This window comes from Paroedura picta, chromosome 6 (genome assembly GCF_049243985.1).
Source record: "Paroedura picta isolate Pp20150507F chromosome 6, Ppicta_v3.0, whole genome shotgun sequence".
In the NCBI taxonomy this organism is placed as follows: Eukaryota; Metazoa; Chordata; class Lepidosauria; order Squamata; family Gekkonidae; genus Paroedura; species Paroedura picta.
The window spans coordinates 113469212-113482761 of record NC_135374.1 but is presented as its reverse complement, the minus strand read 5'-3'; the positions used below and the strand labels follow the sequence as shown (position 1 = coordinate 113482761).

The 13550-nt window shown below is 45.2% G+C and overlaps 1 protein-coding gene across 2 annotated transcripts in view; it reads left to right on the top strand.

The window, feature by feature from the left end:
• PIBF1 (progesterone immunomodulatory binding factor 1) overlaps window positions 1-13550 on the top strand; it is a 127494-nt gene that overhangs the window by 18396 nt on the left and 95548 nt on the right. For both annotated transcript variants that reach the window (XM_077343996.1, XM_077343995.1), the window contains exons 8-9: window positions 1283-1464; window positions 1877-2002. In XM_077343996.1, the coding sequence (XP_077200111.1) occupies window positions 1283-1464; window positions 1877-2002 (308 nt within the window). The remainder of the gene's footprint in view (window positions 1-1282; window positions 1465-1876; window positions 2003-13550) is intronic.

Sequence of the window (13550 nt, the reverse complement as noted above, 5' to 3'; positions counted from 1 at the left end):
TTAAGTTAAGCAGCACTCATGGTTTTAGATAAACGTGTGTACTGCCCAGGGGTCTCCAATCTTTTTGAGCCTGTGTCACAAAATGGCTGCCCCATGAGGTGGAGCCTGCCATAAAATGAATGCCGCAGTTCACCATGAAGATCCTTGAGCTGAGGTAGCAGCTGCTGCCATAGCAACATTAAAAAAAAAATCTGCACAGGCAATCAGAAGCCCTGCTAAACAAAAGCCCCCTGTGCTCTGCCCAATTTCTAAAAAGACTTGGTGGGCACCAGGAAAGGTGTCAGCCGTTGCCATGGAGTCCATGGCCCCATGTTGGCACCCCTGGTCTAAATAAATGTGCTTTACTGTGATGTTTACTTCCTCCCTGACCTGCTGTACTATAGGTGTGGTAGAAAGTATCCCAATCCTTACAAGGAGGTATTGGTGACCACTAGAAGAATGTTTTCCCCTTAGACTGAATTTATTGAATGACTGTAATTCCCTCAAGGTGGCATGGTGTCAGTAACAGAGGTTAAAAGAGAAGCAAAGGAATATGAATTATTATACTGTCAACATCACAGCCTAAATATCAAGAAAGAAAGGGATGGCGGAGGAATGATCAGACTCCAAACAGAAGAATGTAATAATTCCTGAATGATAACCCAAAATGATAAGCTTATGTTTAAAGCAATAAACTTTAAGCATTGTAAGATTTACAGCAGGCCACACGCAGAGAAACGTATGAATGTGGTGCCATAGTAAGAAATGCAACTGTGGAACAGATATAAAGGTGAATATGGGTTATCTAGTGCAGTGGTCCCCAACCTTTTTATCACAGGGGACCGGTTTACGCTTGACAATTTTACTGAGGCCCGGGGGGGGGGGAGTCTTTTGCCGAGGGACGTTGCCGCCTCAGCCCCTGCTCCGCTTGCTTTCCCACTGGCACTCCTGACTTCCCGCCGCCCACTGGGGGGTGCTGCTAGCAGCAGCTGCACAGTGCCATTGTGAGGGGGAGCCCCAGACATGGCAGCCGCCGGAGAGCACCAAAGGAGAGCCGGCGGCAGCGTGGCAGGGCAGCCCCCAAGGAGGAGGAGGAGGAGGAGACGTGGCCCGGTACCGACTGATCCACGGACCGGGACCGGTTTCCGAACCGGGAGTTGGGGACCACTGGTCTAGTGAGTAAAGTGTCATCCCAGTGATGCAGAACTGTATCTGCTGCTCTAACCTGGAAATAAATCATTAGTGTGTGATTGTCAGCTAAAATACCATCTTCCTGTTTGCATTGCAATTATTTTGTTCATAGGTTGCGACTCTACAACAGTCCGTTACCTTGCTCCAAAAGGATAAAGATTATCTCAATCGTCAGAACATGGAGCTCAACGTTCGCTGTGCCCATGAAGAAGATCGTTTGGAAAGGCTTCAGGTTCAACTAGAAGATGCCAAAAAAACCAGAGAGGAAATGTATGAGAAATACGTGACATCCAGGTACATAGGGCTGTCTGTGCTTTCAGCGTCACCAGATGTTTCATACCGCCGAGTACTTTTGGACAAAAGCTGTATACAATAAGCACAGGAATGCTTAATGATCAGTTTGTCAGAATTAGGCATACTCATGTACTTGAAATCATATTCTGATTGAATATGATGTGGATTTCTGCAAGCAGAAGAAATCTTAAGACAGGCAAACCTTATAAAGAGAATTTTCATATTACCGCCAAAGGATTTAATTACCATCCCTCCTCCACCTGTGACTGGCTTGGAATATTTAAATTGCTAAGAGTAATTTGTCATGTGCCATCATTTTGGATTCAATAATTCACCTTGAACTACAAAGAGAAGCAAAGTCACAAGCGTTTTAGAAATGTGGTATGACAATTTTTTTGAATTTGTTTTTCAGAGACCATTATAAAACAGAATATGAAAACAAACTACATGATGAACTGGAACAAATAAGGCTGAAAACAGCCCAAGAAATAGAACATCTTCGAACAGCTACGAAGGAAATGTACGAACGTGAAAACAGGTAAATGAAAGTATTGGTGCTAGGGAGGCCATGTGTCAAACTAGGACAGCAGTGCAAATACTCATTGAGCCATGGAGTTCACTGGGTGATCTTCCACTCTGCAGGTAAGACAGTCAAGCTGTCTCTTAGCCTTGCTTTCTTCACAGCAGTGTTGTGAGGATAAAATGGGGAGGACTGCTTATGCTGCCCTAAGATCCTTGAAGGGAAGGAGGAAAAATTAAATCGTTCTAGAATGAATTACTGGTGACTCCTCTTGGTACAGGCTCTGCTCCAACACAGCTTTCCCCATGTTTAGGCAAAGTTGGGAGCTCTAAGCAAAACGGTACGAATTCTCATGGTGGTTCTGGCCGTGGTAATGTTGCCCTGTTTTCCAGGAGGGGCAACAGTGGTATAGGTAAAGTAAGGAGACAAAGTGTGGGATCTTCACATGCCAATGATAGATTTGGAGGTTACCTTTCATCAGAAGGACCTCTTCTATGGCAGCTCTCCTACTAAAACAGAAATATAAGGAATTCTTTGCTGTGAATACAAGTAGAATACAAAGTGCTAATTTCAGTTTAGTGGATGGTTTTCTTTATGCTGCATCTGCAAAATATACCTGTTTTATAAGTGGGCATGGTGAAATATATCTTGGGACCCAACATCTGTAAGATACTGTTCCATTCTTGAAAAGCAATACCTAGACGAGTTAACTTTTTCTATTCTGGATGTCCAACTTCTTTTGGTTTAGACATGCTTGCAGCGCCATCAGCCAGAAGCAATAGTAGTATAATCTTGAGGGGACCAATGGAAATCTCACCAAGTATTGATCAAGCTTTGCAGCTCTTTTCTTCAGTGATATGATTTGTAGAAAGCAAAATTGGGGGGGGGGCAGAAATGCGTCACCTCTGCAGTTTGCTTGTAACGGTTAACACAACACAGAAAATGTATTGTGAACATTTAATTAGGTTAAACAGTGATAGGTGCAGATCAGATCCCAATTTCTGTATAGAGCTATTAAAATGGACAAGAAAAGGATGGCTTCTCTCCCTTTCGAAATGTCAGCACAAGCATTAATTGGGACCTGCCTGCAGTTCTTATGGATCACATGGGTCTCTTGAAAGCCAGAGAACAAAACTTTTTTTTAATAAAAAAATAAGAGGAACATGGCAGTCTACAAAGATGTTAATCTACTATTTAATTTGTTACTTTGCATATCTTTATTACAGCACTCTAATTCCAGTGTTCTAAGCACAGTGATTGTATTCAATATAATAAGCTGCCTTAACCCTTGTTAAAAAGATAACGAAGAAAATCTTTAATGAAAACGTTTCGGCAAATGTCAAGATCACAGGACTCCAGAGATCTGTTGAAGTGTGGTTTTTAAAATGAGTAGTAACTTGCCACTTTAGCAAAAGTTGGAATATGGTTGCATAGATTCCCCAATCCAATCTGTTCATGGGAATTGGCTCTGTATGCTCAGAACGGGTCAGACATTGGCTTTCAGAATGCCGTTTTCTAACCCATCGACTGACTCAGGCCCATTTGATTTTTTCATAACATAATTTCAGTCCTGTGGACGCCTTCCTGAGCCTCGAATCTTTGCTTACTATATAAACTTGGCACAGAGTATTTTCTTGTAGGACATCAATCTGTACTTCCATGCGTGTAAGGAGAGTGCTATAGCCTTAAAGGAGAGTCATTCTTTTAGGTTTTGAAACAAGGATTTCCTTTTGAGTATAGCCGCACAAGGCAAACTTTTTCACTCAGGACATTATCTTGAGATATTAGGGTTCATCTTTGTGGCTTCAGTGCAGGCGCATATGGGAATCGCATGATTGCAGGCCAGCCATAGGGAAGAGCTTCCAGGCTTTTTTGAAGAAGCTTCTATGCTCAGGAGTGCTACCCCCTCCCCACTAGAAGTTGTTTTTCCTGCCCAAAGGATCATATGGTACAGGTGGGGTGAGCACACATCCCCTTAATTCTCTTTTTACTACCATGATTAGAAGACTAGTAACAAAGCCCATTCAGAAATACAACAGGCGCTAGATTAGGGGTTGGAAGAACTCTGTGGATGGCCTCTCCCTCCCCCCAGGACCTGGAAAGGCTGCAGGCTAGAGGCCCCCAGGAAGAGAACTCACTGGAAGGAGCAGCTCTCAGACAGTAGGAATCTGCAGCCTCTGAGCCTTATAGGGAAGTGGAAGGAAGAGGGGGTGATCAGGGGTGGGGGATGGAAGGCAATTGGCTGGCTGCTGGACAGACAGGCAAGCCGATTGGAGAAGGAGGCACTCAGGGGCGGGACAGCTGCCCTTAGTGGGTGTTAAGTGCTGAGGTTCCTGTAATACATCACATGAAGCGACAGAGAGGCGGATCAAGATTCTCATTGACTCAAAGGATCCAAATTGAGGCTTCATAAAGGAGTTGGAGAATGATTTTCATATTAAATACGTGCAAACCATTTGGGATATATTTGCCTCCCTTGGAAAAGAAAAAAAAAGTTTGATCACTGTCATGGAGGGATTAATCTTGTTTATTATAAATTTAGAGTGTGATTGCCACTAAAGGTAAGGATCAAAAACTACACCTTGATATGCACATTTGTTGATTTGTTCTAATTGAGCAGTGTCAATTCTCCAGACTGCTGAGGTAATTTTCTTGGCTTTAGAGAAGGATTTTGAATAGTTAATCTTAAATTCTTCAGATTTACAATATTTGGAAAAGTGGTTTAGGAGTCTTTTCAAGCCAACCAGGGTTTGAGACATAAGGATAGTGTCACCTGTGAAAAGGAGTAGAGCCGAAGAAGAAGAGATGGTTTTTATATGCCGCTTTTCTCTACCCGAAGGAGGCTCAAAGCAGCTTACATTTGCCTTCCCTTTCCTCTCCCTGAAACAGGCACCCTGTGAGGGAGGTGAGGCTGAGAGAGCCCTGATATTACTGAAGAAGAAGAAGAGTTGGTTCATATATGCTGCTTTTCTCTACCCGAAGGAGTCTCCAAATGGCTTACATTCACCTTCCCTTTCCCTACAACAGACACCCTGAGAGGGGGGTGAGGCTGAGAGAGCCTGATATCATTGCTCGGTCAGAACAGTTTTATCAGTGCCATGGCAAGCCCAAGGTCACCCAGCTGGCTGCATGTGGGGGAGTGCAGAATCAAACCCAGCATGCCAGATTAGAAGTCCGCACTCCTAACCGCTACACCAAACTGGCTCTTAACACCAAACTGGCTTTGAGAATAGGCATGGAGGGTGGAATTCTGCTTTTGCAAGGTCATTGAAATACCAATTGAAAAGTAAAGATGCTTAAAATCAACCTTGCTCTATTCCTCTATCAAGGTGGAAACATTCCATAAGTTCGGCCTTTTCTCCACAGCAGACTTGAACCACACAAGAAGAATAAGAATTTTTATTCTCCAGAGCAGTTTTTATCAATTAAGGTATATTTCAGTTTTGGCCACAGTCTACTCCTAGGTACGGTGTCCAAAACACTCTTAAGGTCTATAAATGCGACATGCAATTTACCTCTGGGCGAGGAGGTACATTCTTCAGATAAGCGGACTAAGATCAGGCAGTGATCACGAGGTGTGAATCCCATGCTAAAGCCAATTTGTTCCTATCCAAGAATGTTATTAGAGGCTAGGTAATCAAAATGGCTGCTGCAGTTTCATTTCAAAACTTCAGGTGATCTGTGAAGGGAGGACTTGGCAAACAAGAAAGTTGAGAATGAAAATGGCAGGACGGGGGTGGCCAAGATGCAGGAAGAGCAAGTGGGGAAAAAAAAACTGAGTTGGAGAGAGAATGAAGCAAGGAAAGGGGAGAAGCTACAGGGCTGAGAGGAAAAGGGAAGGGAAAGTGGAGTAATGTTCAGAGGAAAATCAGCTTGGGTGGTGAAATGTCCCTTCTGCAAATCCTCACAGGGTTCCCGGCTTATAGCCATTACTTTTTCTATACAACAATTTCAATTCCCAGAATGCTATACATCAGTGTTCCCCAGCCCCCGGGCCGCAGCCCAGTAATGGGGGGGGGAAAGGAGGCACCGGCCGTGGGGGGCGGAAGGGAGGCACCGGCGCACCACTGGCATGCCTCCCTCCCCACTCGCGGCATGGTGCTCACTGCGCCAGGAGCGATCGGTCACTTTGGCGGCCAAATCGCTCAAGCCTAGGGGAGAGGGAGGCCCAGGGACCAGGGGAGGGAAGAGGGAGAGCAGTGCTCACTGGCGGGCGCAAACGTGCAGGTGCAGTCGTGCCTGCGCGTTTGCACTTGCGCCTCCCCCCCTGCAGTGTGTCACTTGCCGGTGGGCGCAAATGCGCAGGCACAGCAGCTCAGCACCTGCGCATTTGTGCCCACTGGTGAATGCTGTGCTGCAAGCGCCGCTCTTCCCCTCCTCGGTCCCCAGGCCTCCCTCTTCCCTCCCCCCCCCCCCCGGTCCCTGGCCTGAAAAAGGTTGGGGACCACTGCTATACATTACCTTCCTATTAAATAACTTTTATAATATGGTGGTAGAGCCAAAAAGACAAAAAAATAGGAGAAAATTCTACCTTACTAAATTTAAAAATAGGAACAGTTAAATAAAAACCTATAGTACTAGCAACTTTACATGGACATGCATGGCTATGAAAAGGAATTTGAAATTTTACATAATTTTGCATTCTAAAAGCTAACTAACTAATAAGGTCAAAGAATGTATTAGTCCTTATTTTTCTTCTTGTTCCCTGCTCCTAATCAGCCGAATTACACAAACCACAAATTGCATTGCTGAGGCTAACAGAAATCTCTGCCTTCCCTGTACAGACTTGCACGATGTTACATAAAATGGCTTTGAAGGCCTGTTTGCTTATGAAGCTTTGACAGATATAAAAATGGTTGCATGCAATGCTGAAAAGAATATTGGTCTGGAACCAGTTGGCAGAAATTATATTCTCCATGAAATTACGGTTTCTTTACTGCCAAATCCTAAACGTCTTTATGATTTAAGGAACATTTGCAAAGAAGACTCTTAAAAAACAATGCTTTATATTTATCCCTGCTTGGGGGGAAAGAAGGGTGTGGTGAACCGGTGAATCACTCATGTTTCTTTTAATGCTTCTGTTTTGAAACTTCGGCATTTTTTTTGTTTTGAGCCTCTAAATGTAGTAACTTCATGTATTATGAATTTTTTTAATGGTCCTATGTTCTAAAACTGAAATCGCAAGTCTCTGCTTGCAGCCTCTGTTGAGGTGACTGAACTGAGTGTTCCCAATGGTATTTTGTCTTACGCTCTGAAACCTCCGTCACTAGTCATTACTTGTGGCCTCCGAAGTGACTGGATCAAGTGTTCACTTGGGTATTGCTTCACAATCTCACCTGTTTGCTTCCAAATTTGCACCCTGGAAAGCAAGTTTTGCTTGCAATCGGTTGGATTTGCACTTCTGCTTGGTGTTCTTTATGAAGAAAGAAGTGATGTAAATAAATGAATGTAATTGTATTTGGGCACCGGGTGTCCTTTGTTCCCTCTCCGTAGTCTTAGCTAGTCAAACAGGCACCCTATTTTTCCCACAACCCGATGCACTACTGTGAAGGATTTTATTTATTTAATATGTTTCTTTATAGTATAGTATTTATTTATATTTACTATATTTGAAAAATATTTACTATATTTTTAAAATGGGCTTTGAAAGGGGTCCAAGGGGTAAGGGAATGGACCCCTCCCCCCACCGGCTCCATGGCCGTGCCAGCTTGCCATTCTCCTGTGAGAGGGCTTTGCGGGGCAATGGGAAGGGAAAGGCCTCCCCTCCCCCTGCTGGCTCCCGTTGACCCGGGCCAAGAGGAATGGAATCCCCAACCCCCAGGGCACTTACATGTGTCCTGGGGAGTGTCCAGGGGCAAACTAGCTGGTTTGGTGGGAGTGGGCATGGCCTTTGCACGTCCTGATTGGTCCCTGCCTTGGACAGACCACACCCACTCTCTGCCCACTTACCCCTTAGCACATTATTATAACAGTGAGCCCTCTGTTACAGATATGTGAAGTCTCAGGGTGGTGTACACATAATCAGTGGGCGCAGTGGAAATGTACATAGAACACTGAATAGTATGAGCAAGAAAGATTAACAACTAACAGCACGATATATGTATACCCTTGAATGACTGAAGGGGTAACAGCAACTGTCAGGGACAGTTGGATGTCAGGTTGCTGGGTAGAGGAACCGGTTGTGAGAAAGTCCTCATCACTGGCCTCATCTGAAAGCCTGGCAGAAGAGCTCCATCTTGGAGGCCCCACAGAATTGTTTGCATTCTGATGTTGTTGTTATGTGCGAAGTCGTGTCCGACCCATCGCGACCCCATGGACAATGATCCTCCAGGCCTTCCTGTCCTCTACCATTCCCCGGAGTCCATTTAAGTTTGCACCTACTGCTTCAGTGACTCCATCCAGCCACCTCATTCTCTGTCGTCCCCTTCTTCTTTTGCCCTCAATCGCTCCCAGCATTAGGCTCTTCTCCAGGGAGTCCTTCCTTCTCATGAGGTGGCCAAAGTATTTGAGTTTCATCTTCAGGATCTGGCCTTCTAAAGAGCAGTCAGGGCTGATCTCCTCTAGGACTGACCGGTTTGTTCGCCTTGCAGTCCAAGGGACTCGCAAGAGTCTTCTCCAGCACCAGAGTTCAAAAGCCTCAATTCTTTGACGCTCGGCCTTCCTTATGGTCCAACTTTCGCAGCCATACATTGCAACTGGGAAGACCATAGCCTTGACTAAACGCACTTTTGTTGGCAGGGTGATGTCTCTGCTTTTTAGGATGCTGTCTAGATTTGCCATAGCTTTCCTCCCCAGGAGCAAGCGTCTTTTAATTTCTTTGCTGCAGTCCCCATCTGCAGTGATCTTGGAGCCCAGGAAAATAAAATCTGTCACTATCTCCATTTCTTCCCCTTCTATTTGCCAGGAATTGAGAGGGCCGGATGCCATGATCTTTGTTTTCTTGATGTTGAGTTTCAAGCCAACTTTGGCACTCTCCTCCTTCACCCGCATCAACAGGCTCTTTAGTTCCTCTTCACTTTCTGCCATTAGAGTGGTATCATCTGCATATCTGAGGTTGTTGATATTTCTCCCTGCAATCTTGATCCCAATTTGTGACTCCTCTAATCCCGCATTTCTCATGATGTGCTCTGCATACAAGTTAAATAGGCAAGGCGACAGTATACAGCCTTGCCGAACTCCTTTCTCAATTTTGAACCAGTCAGTGATTCCATGTTCAGTTCTCACTGTTGCTTCTTGACCTGCATATAAATTTCTCAAGAGACAAATAAGATGCTCTGGTATTCCCATCTCTTTAAGAACTTGCCACAATTTGTTGTGCTCCACACAATCAAAGGCTTTAGCATAGTCAATGAAGCAGAAGTAGACGTTCTTCTGGTACTCCCTAGCTTTCTGCATTCTGATTCTGATAGGGCCTTGAATTCATTGGAGTACTTGTTCCACCAGGGTGAGGCCATGGCTGAGAATGCTCTAGTTTTGGTCGAGGCCTGTCAGACTTCATTTGGGCCAGGGGTCATCTAGTTGTTGGAATGGAGAGAGCAAGACTCTCTTTAGGAAATATATGCAGACAGATGGTCTTTGAGGTATGCAGGACCCTGTCTGTGTCAGGGAAAAAATTTTCACAGTCAGAGTAGTTCAGCAGTGGAATAGGCTGCCTATGGAGGTGGTGAGCTCCCCCTCACTGGCAGTCTTCAAACAAAGGTTGGATACACACTTTTCTTGGATGCTTTAGGATGCTTTGGGCTGATCCTGCGTTGAGCAGGGGGTTGGACTAGATGGCCTGTATGGCCCCTTCCAATTCTATGATTCTTTATGGCCTTGAAGGTGAGTACCAGCACCTTGAACTTGACCTGTTATTTGATTGGTAGCTGCTGGATGATCGTGATAACGTGAACCCTTCATGGCGTTTGGGAGAGGACGCAAGCAGCTTCACTTTGTACTATTGAACCCTAAAGCCAAATAGCTCTGCAGACTTGGCAAATGGCAGAAGATTTCAGCATTTCTACAGCTAGTCCCCAGCTCTGGCCCCAGCCTGCAACTTCAGACCTGCTCATACCACTCACCCTTTATGATGCCACCTTGTCAAAAGAACTGCATGTTTTCTGGTTAAGATGCTCACAGCTATTTCCTTCTGTCTCCTTTTGTAAGCTGGTCCCACATTATTTACTCTTGGTGTTTTCTAGAGCAGTGGTCCCCAACCTGCGGGCCGCGGCCCGATGCCGGGCCGCGAAGGCCATGGCACCGGGCCGCGGCTCCCTCTCCCCGTCCCCCCCCGCAGTAAAAAACTTCCCAGGCCGCAAGCTTGCGGCCCGGGAAGCTTCTTACTGCGGGAGGGCGGGGAGAGGGAATTAGGGCCGGCCGTGCCCATGTGGGGTGCGGCCCGATGCCGGTCCCCTGCCGGTCCCCAACCTCAGAAAGGTTGGGGACCACTGTTCTAGAGCTTAAGTCTGCTCTGTTCAAGGGTAGGGTAGAAGGCCATAGACCGCAATGTTGGTTGACCAGAGAAATTCCAGAAATAGAGGCCTTGTAGAATTATAAGATCCCAACTGTGAGCATGCTTTCAAATTCCAGAGAATTTATTTCATCAGCCCAGATTTTCATTATAACAGTACGGAAAGGGAGGAGAAAAAAATTAAAAAACTCTTTCAGGACAGCTTCTAATCCACTGTTGGGAATATGTAAGGTATCACATAGAGCAGGGATGGCCAAACTGTGGCTCTCCAGGTTCCGTGGACTACAATTACCATGAGTCACTGCCAACTTGCAGGGGCTCATGGTAATTGTAGTCCACAGACATCTGGAGAGCCACAGTTTAGCCACCTGTGGCATAGAGCAAGGGTAGTCAACCTGTGGTCCTCCAGATGTCCATGGACTACAATTCCCATGAGCCCCTGCCAGCATTTGCTGGCAGGGGCTCATGGGAATTGTAGTCCATGGACATCTGGAGGACCACAGGTTGACTACCCCTGGCAAAGCGAATTAGAGTGTGTGGTGTTAACCAAACAAACAAACAAAAAGGCATCAAGATACACCAAATATTGTTGTGGCCACAAGAAGCAGTCTTTTTCGACAATGAGGCAGCTAGGAATTGAGCACATGGTTCCCCAGCAGTGATCAAAGCACGTGTCCCCCCGCATGATTAACAGCAGAACACGGCAGGCTTTGTACCAACAGTGGATTTGTCAATGATGCCAAGACTGGCAGAGAGACAAGGCTACAAACACTCCAAATAAACAATCCATTCGAAGAGCAATAGCTCTCAAAGAAACAAATGAAGTATCGTGTTAGTCTCATGCAGGGGAAGAGAAGTCACAATCCTGGCACTTAAAACATTGCCAGATTTCTTGTGCCATAAGCTTTCATAAACTGTCTTCGTCAGATATGTGAAAGGCTACCCTAAGTTGGCAAATATTTATACTAATAATAATGTGCAAGTATTGGGGGAAAATGTGTCATTTCCCTTTAAAACTTTTTTGCTTTGCCAGCAAATACATAATTTTTACAAGCCTAAATACTGTACATCTTCTGGTGAAGAAAAAAAAATATTTCATAGCGTGAAGCAATTTGGGTCGATCTTTATGTGGGCCTTTGCTTGGGCTGTGAAATGAACACTACGTATTTACTGTTAAAAGGCTAATATAATGCTTGGTTTAAGTCCCTCTCTGTAAGAATTTATTACAAAAGCGGAGAGAGCTGACAGACTTTCCAAGAACTCTTGAATTCTGTGGCAGCTTAAAGACTGCCACCTTCTGGTGTAAAACATTTAAATAATTCACTTTTTTATTTATACCGTAGTTATCCCTGCTTACATAGAGTCCAGGTTTTTAGGTACAGTTTTTCCCAGACAGAGAGAAAGGCCATAACTTTAAATAGTCAATAGAACAGTATCTTAAGGTGCATTTTTTTTGCTTTCTTCACGACCAGAGCATCGTAAAACCGGATGGAATAATTGCCTTTTAACCGCATTTTCAGTTAAAGGCAACAGTGTCTCACATGCTTGATGAAAAACTCACAGGGTTCTGCGTTCTGTAAGCTTATTTTTAGGAGGGGGGCAACCTTGTGTTAGTTGTAAGGGCAGCTTCTAGGCAGCTGTGTTTGTTTGTTACAGCATGGCTATGTTTTCTTTTACCCATATCCCACCTTTCTCGTTGAGACTCAAGACAGATTACAGAATTAGAGAACAGTGCAATCAAAACTAGTATGAAGTGATAAACAAATGCATTAAACAGAATACGAATACATGGCAAAGGGATATTACTCGTGCTGCCTGTCCCTCCTTGGCTTGAGTTGTGACTTATCAAGGGCAGGCCAGCCCAACACACATAATGTTGTACAACTGAGAAGTGTAAAAGGAGGACAAGAGAAAAATGCTAACTGGTTGTTTCCTCTGGAGGGGGACACAGCAGGGGACCCAGAGAGCGCTGTCCCTCAGCATTTGAATATTAAAGGGAGATGAAGCCACTAGGAAATGCCATACTGTAGCTTTTCTCAACTTCCTTACCATTGAGAACCCCCTGAGACATCCTTTGGGCATTGAGAAAACCCAAAAGTGGTGCAATGGTGCAGAATATGCTTGGGAAGTATAACTGTGTACACGCCCACCTGGGACACCTTCCCACCCCCTCCAGGCCCATCATTGGCCATTGGGGGGGGTAGGTCAACATGAAACCTCAACTTGTTTTATTGATTTAACAAAATGCGTAATTTATTATGTAGCCAACATATAAAACGCTACTATTTGAGATAGGGAAAAAATAAAAGTTGAAAGTAGAAAAACTCAATAGCAAACAAGGGGAAGTGCTTAAGACAGTCTAATAAAGGGCAATTCTAGTCCATTTGAGTTTTGCGCTCCTCATTTCAGTAATCACATCCATGGTCGGGCTAAACCAAGGGTAGTCAAACTGCGGCCCTCCAGATGTCCATGGACTACAATTCCCATGAGCCCCTGCCAGCAAACGCTGGCAGGGGCTCATGGGAATTGTAGTCCATGGACATCTGGAGGGCCGCAGTTTGACTACTCCTGGGCTAAACTGTAGGTGACAGCATCCTCAAAGCTGCCACGGGATCGCTGCTGCCATTTAAAAGTGATTTTTAAATGCTCCAATTGCCCGACCTTTGCCCCATGGATGTTTCAGGCTTGAAAAGTCATGGGAGGGAAATGAGAGGTGGAAGGTACTTGATACAGCAACCTGTTGGAAACTAAGCCAGTCTGAGACGGGGCAGTTTCTGTTTGGACTCTGGAGAACTCTATATATACTGACTTGAAATACATGGTGGAAGAAGAGCAGAATAGAAATGTAATACCTCTTGTGGCGCAGTGTTAAGGCAGCAGAAATGCTGTCTGAAGCTGTCTGCCCATGAGGTTGGGAGTTCAATCCCAGCAGCCAGCTCAAGGTTGACTAATGGAAAAGGAGCCTCTTGTGGTGCAAGGTGGTAAGGCAGCCGACATGACGTCTGAAGCGCTGACCATGAGGCTGGGAGTTCGATCCCAGCAGCCGGCTCAAGGTTGACTCAGCCTTCCATCCTTCCAAGGTCGGTAAAATGAGTACCCAGCTTGCTGGGGGTAAAC